Here is a 13,216-nt window from a genome sequence, read left to right on the forward strand (position 1 = left end):
TTTGACCTTGTATTTAGCTGTGACATTCTAAAAGTACCTTTCCCAGACATGAGGAAGAGCTCTGTATAGCTCAACTGCTTGTCTCTCTCACCAACAGAAGTTGGTCCAATAAAAGATATGATCTTACCCACTTTGTCTCTTACAAGCATTAAAGTCTGACTACATACTAAATATCAAACAGTAGTTATTTTAAAGAAGCTAAGAATCTGTCACTCTACAATGGTGACTTAAGTTTAGGACATAGTGGTCACGGGCTTAATTAACATTTTTGTATTGTTTGTACAGTAGAATTTGAATAAGAATGACTAGAATGTACCATTGTGCTAGCAGCTGTTATTTAAAAAAAAAAATTATACTGTTAACCATAGCAAAGTGACTGAAAAAGCTACATTGCTGTGTTTACAGATTAAATTATTAAAATTTTTGTAATTTGTATTTTTTTAAATTTTGTATGATAGTGATGATAAAAGTTTGGAATCAGCGGTTGTCAAAGTCATCAATCCAGATGAGCGATGTGATGTCAACTTGGGGTTACAGGCGTCTTCTTCCTCTTTGGTAGTAAAAGAGATTCTTCAAGAGGCGCCAGAGTTAATCACTCAGCAACTGGCTCATCTCCTCAGAGGTGAGAGATTACTCTTTATATTAAATACTGAAAGATTTAATGGAGTGTTGCAGAACTTGCTCATGCAGAAAGAGTGCGATCCATTCTTTGGTTAACAATCCCTTTAAAGACCACGGGAAGCTCCATAAAAGAAGCAGGGAGTAAAGAGTTTGTTAAAGAGTAACATTATATTTAATATTAAAAATGTGCATTTAAAAACAGGCATGAGGGGTCTTTACTGTATCACTAGAGAGGAATATTAAATGGAGCTATCTGCACATCAGTTGGGTAGATGGAATCGCTCTAATAGTTCTAACTTTGTTTCCAGAGATTGTGTGGTATTGGCAATAAAGATACTCTTACCCTGTGGTATACAATGAATATGGCTCAAGATCCTATGCTTGCATGTTAAAACGTCTCCTAATCAAAGCCATGTTTATTTAATCTTGTTTTGGTGGTATAATGTGTAATTTTCATGATCTAAGAATGCCATAATCAAATTAGCATGACACTTTCTTCTCAATTTGCCTCGTTTGTGCGCGACAGTATTAAGCAGTGGGGCTTCAGTCACAAATGTTTCTCAGTTTTCCTTTGTAGCATGTTACGTTTGTCGATATCTTCAGTTTTTGCAGTCACTGCATTTAAATTTGTGATATCTGTTAGATAGAAAGCTGAAGCTGTAAAAGAACTGACTGTTTCCCATAAGTTAGTTATGTAATTTTATCATTCCCTCGTCAGAACATACTTTAAAAAATAACCAGTTTAAATTGTGAACTCATAGTTGCTACATTTTTTTCTGAAAAATTAACTTAGACAAATGTTACAACTCCAGTGCTGAATTTTTCATACACCTAAGTTTAAGAAAAGATAGAAGTTTATTTTACTCTGTTCGGTTTGGGACCTCATAACATGCCCTTCACCATGGTATCTGAGCTATTGAATTTATACTGAGAGACTGCAAAAGTTGGTATTTTCATGTGTTCATGAGGAGAGGGTGTTACCAGTAATACAGAATTTGGCCAAATCTCTTTACATGTTTTATAACTAATGGTCCCCAGTAAAGCTGCCATTAAATATTTCGCAGTCTGCAGATCTCTGTAGAATAGCTCTATAGGAAACTGTGCCCTCAACTAACCAAGTAAGCATAATCATTTATCTTTGTGACAGAACCAGAAAAAAAGGCATTTGGGGGATTTTTGTCAAGAAGTCTCTGTGACAATGCAAAGTGACTGGAGCTAGTAGGATATTACAGATAATAAAGCTTTTATGTAGTTCATTATTTAGAGATAGAATTATAGCTTATTATTCAAACACTGTAAATATATTTGCTATAAAAGTTAAACATAGACAAGATTTTTCTTTTGATGCAACCGTAAGAGTCCAATCCTGCAGATACTTGTTACTGTGTGTAGTGCTTAGCACCATAATAAGTGCTGTTGAAATCAGGAGGATTAGTCATGATTGTAAACATTATTATTTGGTAGTAAGTGTTTGCGGAATTGGGCCCGTGCCTAATAGAATTACAGTTATCTATCTTATTAATACAGCTTCAACAACAGTGGTATCTAGTTACTCTGTTGCTAGCTAATGATATAAAAAATCTGAAGGTACCAAATTAAACAGTATAATAAGCTCTGATGTGATTTTTTAAAAAAAAGTTTTTAGTAGTTAGGAAACTACATTTACAAATTGAGGAAAAATTAGTAAATACCAACATCTCTTCATTTTAATTTTTAATACATTGTCCAAGCTGTTAAGACTATAAATATTTACAGATAGTAGACCAAATTCTGTCCTTACAACTTACCCAAATCCTACATATACAGCTGTACTGTTATGAGAGTCTTGCCTTTTGCAAGAGGACTGTCAAATTTTGGGATCTTCACTGTTGGGAGCAGCCATGGAGAGCAAGCCAATCAATTACAGTATTGAAAATGTAGAAGAATTCCCAGTCATATACAGATACCAAAATGATTTGCTCTTCATGACCATTCTGACTTTGTAGCTACCAGCAAAGGACCATATTCTGGGGTGAGGAATGGCTGTTTTGTGCTGCACCTCCAGTGGATATATGCTGTAAAGCTGACATATCTCAGTCTAGCAGGATTGTCCCAGGGCATAGGTGATATTCCAGTGGCATAAAGCCAGTACAGAAGTACCAACACTCCTATTCCTCTCTTTTTCTACTATAGCGTAAAATAATTGTATAATTTACATGGAGCAATTTTTGTTGGAGTTTAGGTTCAGAGAGCTAACGTGAAAGTCAAAGTGCTATGAATTTGGATTTGATTTCATAAAATTGCTGAGTAGAGATATCAGCACTGAAGTCAATGGGAGCTTCGACATTTACTTTAGTGGGCACTGATTCAGCCTTTAGAATGCATAGAGGGGTGATTTTGCAAGGTTAGTAACATGATTCAAATGCCTAGGTTTAGAGATATCTTTTCAGTTGTGCTGTACCAGTTGTGACAATTTCATTAGGTGCCATCTCAGTAGACTTCTTTGGAATTCTAAAACTTTGGTTCACAGCCTGTTAGCGCTATTTATTAATTTTAATAATAGCTGAAAGTATTATAATAGTACATGTCAGGGTATTTTTAAAGTTCAAACAAATTAGACATGCTTTTGAATGGAAAAAAGTGAGAAGGGAAGAAAAGGCATATTCATGCAAAATTTAACATCATTAATGTAGGCAGTATTAATATTTAAGGTCTTTTTTAAGCTGTATGCTTTCCTAATATCTTTGTCTGTTCTTCAGACACACTATAAGTTCATTCTACCCTTGGGCCTTAATCAGAACCTGCTCCAAGAGTCAAAGTACTGCACAATCATGTCTGCCTTAAGCCAGTGCTTGTTCTGACTCTGGATTTGTGCCAGAAGCAAACAATTATAAAACCTGCCAGAGTCTTGGGCCTGTATTACTTTATTTCCCCAGAGATGTTTACTAGGGGACTGTTGCCAAACTCAAGATCCATTAAATTGCTGAATCATTACATTTTCTGTTATAGCCAGCTGGCAAGGAATGATTCAAAACACTGATTGTCAGGTACCTTGAGTCAGTGCGTTCTTGAAAATGCCTCCTTCTGTTTATTTGTATAAGGCCTTGAAGGATGCCACAAGATGCAGATTACATGTAAATATTGGCTGTTTTTTACCAAGATGAACAACAATATTTACGGATACTGAATTTGATTAGTCTGGATATGAGCTGAAGCATTAATCTCTTTCATATTATATGTATAATAAGGGATATAATTCACTTGGACTTCATGACCATTTAAGAAAAGTGTGAGTCATCCATCTGATAAATGCTGGCACCTTTCCCAAACTCCCAAAAAGAACCTTTTTAAAAAAAATGTTACTGGTGTGAGTTGCTAAAATAACAAACTAATTTTGAAAGCCAAAGTGCACCAGCACTGCACTGAAAGGTAAAGGGGAACATTTTCAGCTCCACCAAACAATGATTTTTTTGGCCTGATAAGATGTTTTTCCTACTGTGTCTAGAAACAAAGCATTTTCTGGAAGGCAACCATTTTTGCCAGCAAGATTGTGTAGCATTTCAGCTATGAATCTTTTTATTAACTGCTGATCATCAATGAGAGCTGCTTTTTTGCTCTATGTACAGTTTTCATGAAAGGTTGCTTCTTTCCCCACCCCCCACCATTCTTTCTCTTTCAGCTTAATGATCAAAACCTAAGTGAAAAAGGGAGATGTCTGTATTTTCACTGCACTGTTCTTTTCAGCCACAAACTTATTATGCAGAAGATGCCTGTGCTGTTTTTAATGTTTTCCCAAAACAACTTCTGCCTTCATTAGATCATGTTGAATATTAATGCACAGCAATTGCTTTTGGCAAAAGTGGTACTTCTGAACTGCTTTGCAAAAAGAATAAAATGCCCATCATTTTTTTAAAGTGGCATAGCATATTATCCAATGTCCTCTCCCCTCACCCCACCCCCAAAACCCAGTAATGCAGTGTGATGCACATGGTAAGTAATATCAACCTTTGGATTATATATTGTATTTTCTTTTGCTTATGTGTCTGTGGACAGAAGAGCTTCTGGAGTCCTTTTAGGAATCCAGTGAGAGTTGCACTAGCTCTCAGTAAAAACAAGTTGTTGGAAGGAGGTGTTCTTAGCTGATGGATATCCTTTAAAACAGATACTTAAAAGAGTACATGACTAAATGGACTGCTGACTTGATTCAGTCTGGGAAAGTGGTAGTGAAAATGATATACTGGGGTCCCACTGAGCCCACCCATTCCACCAGCCTGGGCTCCCTCATTGTGTCCTGCAGTGCCAAGACCTCAAGCCTCCTCCAGCACACACACAGGTAGGGTCACACCCAGCTGCAAAAGATACAGACACTGAGATCAGCTCTGCATGGGAAGACATCTCAGGGATTGCTCAGCATTCCAGTGCACATTCCCTCTGGAGCATAAACCCAAAATTGTATTGTCTTGTGCTGCCCAGAAATCCATACAGCTTTCATGAAAATTGCCCCCTCCCTCAGTGTGGAGGAAGATATGCGCAGCTTCCCCCTCTCCCATGAATTGCACAAACTGGGTTTTAGAAAACAAAGCAAGTTTATTAACTACAAAGGTTAGATTTTAAATGATTATAAGGGATAGCAAACAGATCAAAGCAGATTAGTGAGCAAATAAATACGCAAACTAAGCTCAATACACTAAAGAAACGGGTTAGAAGTAATAATTTCTCACTCTAAATGTTGTTTTAGGCATTTCTTTCACAGGCCAGACACATTTTCAGTTCCAGGCTAAGCTCTTCTCCCCCCTTTCAGTCCTTGTTTCTTAGATATTCTCAGCAGTCATCCTGGGCAGGGACTCAGTGAAGAAGGAGCCCTGATTAACTCTTGCTTCCCTGTCTGAAATAGGATTTACATATGATGGGAATCCTTTGTTTCCCGGTTTGGTCTCCACCCCTTTTATGGAAAAATACTTGCAGACCAAGATGGGGTCCAGTACCAGGTGACATAATCACCTGACTCGGCAGTGGCAAAGCAGCATTCCAGAAAGCTTCTCAGGAAGGAGGGAAATTAGCATCTTCAAAGTCCTAATGGCCCATCCAGCCAGATTGCCTACTGTCTGATGGGCATTCCCCAGGTGCAAACACTTTAGTAATTTATACATAGTCAATATTCCTAACTTCAGATACAGAAATGATACATGCATACCAATAGGATAATTATAGTCAGTTCATCATAACCTTTCCAATGATACCTCACATGACTCATCTTGCATAAAACATATCTTAGTCAGGGCTGTCCTTAGCCATAGGCAGAATAGGCAGCCATCTAGGGCACCACTAGGTCTGGGGGCACCATTCTGCTGGGAGCCTGGACAGATGGGAAGCAGTGGAGCATGTAAGGGCGGGGCTGCTGAGTCCTAGAGAGAGCCGAATGCAGCACAGTCTGAGGGAGGGGATTGGCTGCTGGGGTCTCCCCTGGCATGAGGCTCGGCCGCTCTGGCAGTATCCTTTGTTGTCCCCCATAACATCCATTCTTTGCCCCCCTGCCCCACGGAGCACCCCACCTTTCTCCCTCTCCCCACGGTGCAACCCTTTCTCCCCCCTCCTCTCCCTGGCTGCCTGCTAAGAAATGAAAGTGAAAGTAATTCACTTCCTCTGCAGGCAGCCAGGATTGGAATGGTCACACAGGACGGCGCTGGGGATAGCCAGATAGCAGCATGTGCAAAAAATCAGGGCAGGGGGTTGGAGTAGGGTGAGCAGATGTCCCACTTTTATAGGATCAGAGGGGTAGCCGTGTTAGTCTGGATCTGTAAAAGCAGCAAAGAATCCTGTGGCATCTTATAGACTAACAGATGTTTTGGAGCATGAGCTTTCATGGGTGAATACCCACTTCGTCAGATGCATGTAGTGGAAATTTCCAGGGGCAGGTATATATATGCAGGCAAGCTAGAGATAATGAGGTTAGTTCAATCAGGGAGGATGAGGCCCTGTTCTAGCAGCTGAGGTGTGAAAACCAAGGGAGGAGGAACTGGTTTTGTAGTTGGCAAGCCATTCACAGTCTTTGTTTAATCCTGAGCTGATGGCATCAAATTTGCAGATGAACTGAAGCTCAGCAGTTTCTCTTTGAAGTCTGGTCCTGAAGTTTTTTTGCTGCAGGATGGCCACCTTAGGGTCTGCTATAGTGTGGCCAGGGAGGTTGAAGACAGGAGATCTACATTACTCACTTCACCTCTCTACAAAGGAAAAAGGACCGTAAGCTGTCTAAACTCCTACCTGCCTCATGGGGCCACAACCATGGTACCCCCAACCCACCCAGCAATATCGTCAATCTATCCAACTACACACTCAGCCCAGAAGAAGAGTCTATCCTATCTCGGGGACTCTGTTTCTGCCCTGCCACCACCACCAACATGATACAGTTCTGCGGTGATCTGGAAGCCTACTTTCGCCTTCTCCGACTCAAAGAATACTTTCAGGACAACACTGAACAGCGCACTGATACACAGGTACCCTCCCACCAACAGCACAAGAAGAAGAACTCCACATGGACTCCTCCTGAGGGTCGAAATGACAGTCTGGACCTCTACGTTGAATGCTTCCGCTGACGTGCACGGGTAGAAATTGTGGAAAAACAACATCGCTTGCCTCATAACCTAAGTCGTGCAGAACGCAATGCCATCCACAGCCTCAGAAACCACCCAGACATTATCATCAAAGAGGCTGATAAAGGAGGTGCTGTTGTCATCATGAACAGGTCTGACTACCAAAAGGAGGCCGCCAGACAACTCTCCAACGCCAAATTCTACAGGCCACTTCCCTCAGATCCCACTGAGGAATACACTAAGAAACTGCAACATCTACTCAAGACACTCCCCACACTAACACCAGAACAAATCAACATACCCTTAGAGCCCTGACCAGGGTTATTCTATCTACTACCCAAGATCCACAAACCTGGAAATCCTGGATGCCCCATCATCTCGGGCATTGGCACTCTCACTGAAGGACTGTCTGGATATGTGTACTCTCTGCTCAGACCCTATGCCACCAGCACTCCCAGCTATCTCCGTGACACCACTGATTTCCTGAGGAAACTACAATGCATTGGTGACCTTCCAGAAAACACCATCCTAGCCACCATGGATGTAGAGGCTTTCTACACAAACATCCCCCACACAGATGGAATACAAGCTGTCAGGAACAGTATCCTTGATGATGCCACAGCCCAACTGGCTGCTGAGCTCTGTGCCGTTATCCTCACACACAACTATTTCAAATTTGATGACAATATATATCTCCAGATCAGTGGCACCGCTATGGGCACCCGCATGGCCCCACAATATGCCAATATTTTTATGGCCGACCTGGAACAACGCTTCCTCAGCTCTCAACCACTCATGCCCCTTCTCTACCTACGCTACACTGATGACATCTTCATCATCTGGACCCATGGGAAGGAGACTCTTTAAAAATTCCACCACGATTTCAACAGCTTCCACCCCACCATCAGCCTCAGCCTGGACCAATCTACACGGGAGGTCCACTTCCTAGACACCACGGTGCAAATAAGTGATGGTCACATTACCACCACCCTATACAGAAAACCTACCGACCGCTATGCCTACCTTCATGCCTCCAGCTTCCATCCCGAGCACATCACACGATCCATTGTCTACAGCCAAGCACTGAGGTACAACCGCATCTGCTCTAACCCCTCCGGCAGAGACCAACACCTACAAAATCTCCACCAAGCATTCTCAAAACTACAATACCCGCACGAGGAAATAAGGAAACAGATCAAAAGAGCCAGACGTGTACCCAGAAGCCTCCTACTGCAAGACAAACCCAGGAAAGAAACCAACAGGACTCCACTGGCCATCACATACAGTTCCCAGCTAAAACCTCTCCAACGCATCATCAGGGATCTACAACCCATCCTGGACAATGATCCCACACTTTCACAGGCCTTGGGTGGCAGGCCAGTCCTCGCTCACAAGCAACCTGCCAACCTGAAACATATTCTCACCAGTAACTGCACACCGCACCACAGTAACTCTAGCTCAGGAACCAATCCATGCAACAAACCTCGATGCCAACTCTGCCCACATACCTACACCAGCAACACCATCACAAGACCTAACCAGATCAGCTACACCATCACCGGTTCATTCACCTGCACGTCCACCAATGTAATATACGCCATCATATGCCAGCAATGCCCCTCTGCTATGTACATCGGCCAAACTGGACAGTTGCTATGGAAAAGGATAAATGGACACAAATCAGATATTAGGAATGGCAATATACAAAAATCTGTAGGAGAACACTTCAACCTCCCTGGCCACACTATAGCAGACCTTAAGGTGGCCATCCTGCAGCAGAAAAACTTCAGGACCAGACTTCAAAGAGAAACTGCTGAGCTTCAGTTCATCTGCAAATTTGACGTCATCAGCTCAGGATTAAACAAAGACTGTGAATGGCTTGCCAACTACAAAACCAGTTTCTCCTCTGGAAATTTCCACTACATGCATCTGACGAAGTGGGTATTCACCCACGAAAGCTCATGCTCCAAAACGTCTGTTAGTCTATAAGGTGCCACAGGATTCCTTGCCACTTTTATACGGACAGTCCCAATTTTGGGGTCTTTTTCTTATATAGGCTCCTGGTGCCTATATAAGACAAAGCCCCAATTATTGAGACTGGGTCTATAAAATCAGGACATCTGGATCTGGTCACCCTAGCTGGGGAGCACATCTCTCCCCTAGGTGGAGCTGCACAGGGCAGGATGAGCTGCTGTGGCTCCATGGGTTCCCTGTCCCTGAGATCAGATGCTGTGCTAACTTCACCATGGTCCATTGGGCTGGCAGTAGTGCGCATTGGCATGTGATCAGACCCAAGGGTTTGCTGCTGCTGTTGCCACTCTGCACCCCAAGAGGTGGATTTTGGGGTCCTGCAGTTTTCCACCTATCTCCTCCTCTACTGCAGCTGTTGGACCAGCAGGCTGTGGGGTGAGCCAAGCATGAAAGCAGTGCTGTGTTGCCATTTAGATTGTCATTTAACAAATTTGTTTGCCAAAAATGTTTGATGACAATCCTGAATTCAATTTGAATTAAAAAAAAATCAGTATCTTAGCCAAAAATGGAAAACTAAGTTGTTGACAGTTATTTATGACAAGTTTGTTATGGGGAAGGTAGTGGGCCAGTTTTCATCAGAGAAACAAAAAATGTTAACTGACTTTCCTGTAGCCCTATTACTGCTAAATAGAGCCCTCCAACAACTGTAATATGCTCATCTCCTTACTAGTGTATAGAGCAGGGGTTCCCAAACTTTAACAGCCCGTGAACCCCTTTCACTAAATTGTGAAATATCATGAACCCCCTCCTAAAAATGAATATTTTCAGGGATTTAAATTTAAATTTCCTCAGTGTGATGGATGCCCCAACTGCCCTCCCCGCTCTTCCTGGGGTTCAGGCTGAGGTTCTGGCTGCCGGCTCCCCTGCTGATGGGGGCAGGGCTCAGGCTTCCAGCCCCAACTGCCCAGTCCCACTTTTCCTGTTACTCGGGCTGCCAGCCCTGCAAAGAGCACTGGGGTTTAGGTTGCTGGCTCCCTTGCTGACTGCCGGGACTGGGGCTGCCAGCCCCAACTGCCTGGCCCCCCTCTCCCTGGAGCTTGGGCTACCAGTCCCAAGCGGAGTGCTGGAGTTTGTACTGCTGGCCCCCGCGCTGACCGCTGGAACTTGGGCTGCCAGCCCAAACTGCCCTGCCCCACTCTCCCCAGGGCTCGGGGTGTCTGCCCTGCATCCGGGTTCCACCTGCTGTCTCCAGTGCCCGGGGTCCTCTGGCCGCCATTAGTGAAATTTTTCTGGCGAACACCCTCTAACGTTCTGCGAACCCCCAAGTGTTCGTGAACCCCAGTTTGGGAACCACTGGTATAGAGTAGGGGTCGGAAACCTACGGCACACGTGCCAAAGGTGGCATGCCAGCTGATTTTTGATGGCCGCTGCTCTGGGGTTCCAGCTGCTGCCCCATTGCCAGCCGGGGTCCTGGCCGCCGGCCCCACTCAGCACCCGCTGCTGGCCTGAGGACCTCCAAGGAACCCCAGGCTGGAAGCGAGCTAAGCAGGCTAGCGGCTGAGACCCTGGCTGAGCCACTCAACCCACTGTTGGGCTGGGGTTCCATTCACTCAGCTTGTAGGTGGGCTGAGCAGGACTAAATTCAATGAAATAGGAAAACAAGAGCAACTAATGACAAAGTGCAAGATCCTAGAGAGCCTCCTGAAGCACGGTGATAGTTTTGATTTAAATGGACTTAAACTGTACGAAGAATTGAGTACACTGTCATCAATGTTGCCACATGCAAAATCAGTGATGGGCATTGTACAGTTTATTCATACCAGCAAACTTGTTGATTGATTGATATATATATATCCTAATGTGTACATTGCCACTCGTATTCTACTGATAATTCCTGTAATAGTAGCATCAGGAGAACGGAGTTTCTCAAAACTAAAACTCATGAAGAACTATCTCCGCTCTACAATGAGTCAGGAATGCTTGACTGGTCTTGCTATTCTTGAAATCAAACAAGACATCGCTTTGTCTTTGTCATACGATGACATTACTGATTTTGCAGCCAAAAAAGCCAGAAAGATTGCTTTTAATTAAAAAAAAACCTTGTTTCAATACCTCTCCATATACATTCCTAATAAAATGTTGACAAATTAAAAAAAATTATATGATTTGCATAATTCTATCAAATCAGAATTTTTTCTATAGTGCTACTTCTTTAGTGCTAGTCCATCAGCATTACGGTGTGCTTAATTAAGTTAAACTGATTTTAAGAATATGTCTGTGGCAAGTTTTCCAATACTGTAAGCTTATGTTTGTGTTGCTCAGAGCAAGTCAGGCACAGGGACACCAGTTTAATAATCCTGCCTAGGGCACCATAAATCCTAAGGACGGCCCTGATCTTAGTTATACCATATGCACATCAAAATATCTCTATGAAGAATATGGGGCATAGTGCCTCAGTGTTTTTAGCTGATGGATATCCTTTACAACAGATACTTAAAAGAATAAATGACTTAAATGGATTGCTGACCTGACTCAGTCTGGGAAAGTTGTAATGAAAGCGTGCCTACGATGAAGAGAAATCAGGTGATGCAATGTTACTTAGAACACAAACTGAGTTTGTTGTTTTTCTAAACTATGTGGCATCTTAAACCCCATAAAGAAATTGAGGGGTCCATATCCCACTAATATGCAGGGATTTTGTGTATATGTCCTATTAATGCTAACAAGCACAGGGTATACATTGAAGGAAGAATACAGCCCTGTGTTGACATTGGGAATTGCAGATGTTCCTGCATTAGTTTGAGAACACTCTTTCTCTCTTCCTTTTTTCTTAGCAGAAGAATTAAACAACAGAAGGCCTACGACAAAAAAAGCTTTTAAAATTGTTTGATCAATTACTCCATTAAGGCTATAAGGTCTACATTTCATGTTGGGATGAGAATGCTTATTCCTCTTAAAACTGAAAGTGGGTTTCTGATCAGAAAGTTTTGCACACAACCAGAATATCTCAAGTTGCAACTATTGAGAGGAATCTAGCAATCAAGAGTTCAAGGCTGCTTTCAGATAGCCAGTTGAAATGCATATCTGTACTCTTTCTTGCACCTCTGTTCAAACTCTGATTTTAAAAATATGCAATAACTCACATGTGTGTATTCTGATGAGGGTCTGATCAAATTCTAAGAGAGCTTGAAATTCACAAGAACATATCATGCTAGTGAAAACCAGATACAGGGACATAGCAGTATAGCGTTATCTTCAAACAATCTTTCAAGCTCTTTTCATTTGGGAGCTAAAGGTAAAAACGTTTAGAAATGTTAGAAGTCCCTATTTTAAAATATATTTACGAGGATTGGCAGATTAATTTAAACTAGCTTCATGAATGTTCAGAAAATCATTCTTACAATGCTCTATAACAGGCCTGCACAACAAACGGCCCGCGGAGTCTCACTGCCAAACGGCAGCGGCAGGGAGCCCAGAGCCCTTTAAATCCATTGGTGGCCGGAATTCATAGGGCTCTGGGCTGCCAGCAGCCGCGGGGAGCCCAGAGCCCTTTAAATCCCAGCCGCGGCAGGGATTCAAAAGGCTCTGAGCTACCCACAGTGGTGGGGAGACCAGAGCTCTTTAAATCTCAGCCGCAGCCGGGATTCATAGGGCTCTGAGCTGCCCGCAGCAGCGGGGAGCCCAGAGCTCTTTAAATCGCAGCCGCAGCCGGGAATCAAAGGGCTCTGAGATGTCTGCAGTAGCGAGCCCAGAGCTCTTTAAATCCCAGCCACGGCCGGGAATCAAAGGGCTCTGAGATGCCTGCAGCGGTGAGCCCAGAGCCCTTTGATTCCCAGCCACGGCCGGTAATCAAAGGGCTCTGGGCTGCCCACAGAGACTCCCGGCCGCGGCTGAGATTTAAAGGGCTCAGGACTCCCCGGCAGCTGCAGGCAGCCCAGAGCCCTTTGAATCCTGGCCTGCGGCTGCGGCTGCACAGCGGATGGGCTAGGGCTGGGATTTAAAGGGCTCGGGCTCCCCTCCCTGGCAGGAGCTCTGGTCCCTTTAAATCCCTGCCC

The 13,216-nt window shown here is 43.3% G+C and overlaps 1 protein-coding gene across 1 annotated transcript in view; it reads left to right on the plus strand.

Annotated features, from left to right (window-relative positions):
• Positions 1-13,216, plus strand: part of PRUNE2 (prune homolog 2 with BCH domain) — a 154,076-nt gene that overhangs the window by 3,619 nt on the left and 137,241 nt on the right. Inside the window, exon 2 of the mRNA XM_030567417.1 lies at positions 459-622. Within this exon, the coding sequence (XP_030423277.1) occupies positions 459-622 (164 nt within the window). The remainder of the gene's footprint in view (positions 1-458; positions 623-13,216) is intronic.

The sequence above is a fragment of the Gopherus evgoodei genome, chromosome 6 (assembly GCF_007399415.2).
Source record: "Gopherus evgoodei ecotype Sinaloan lineage chromosome 6, rGopEvg1_v1.p, whole genome shotgun sequence".
Classification (NCBI taxonomy): domain Eukaryota; kingdom Metazoa; phylum Chordata; order Testudines; family Testudinidae; genus Gopherus; species Gopherus evgoodei.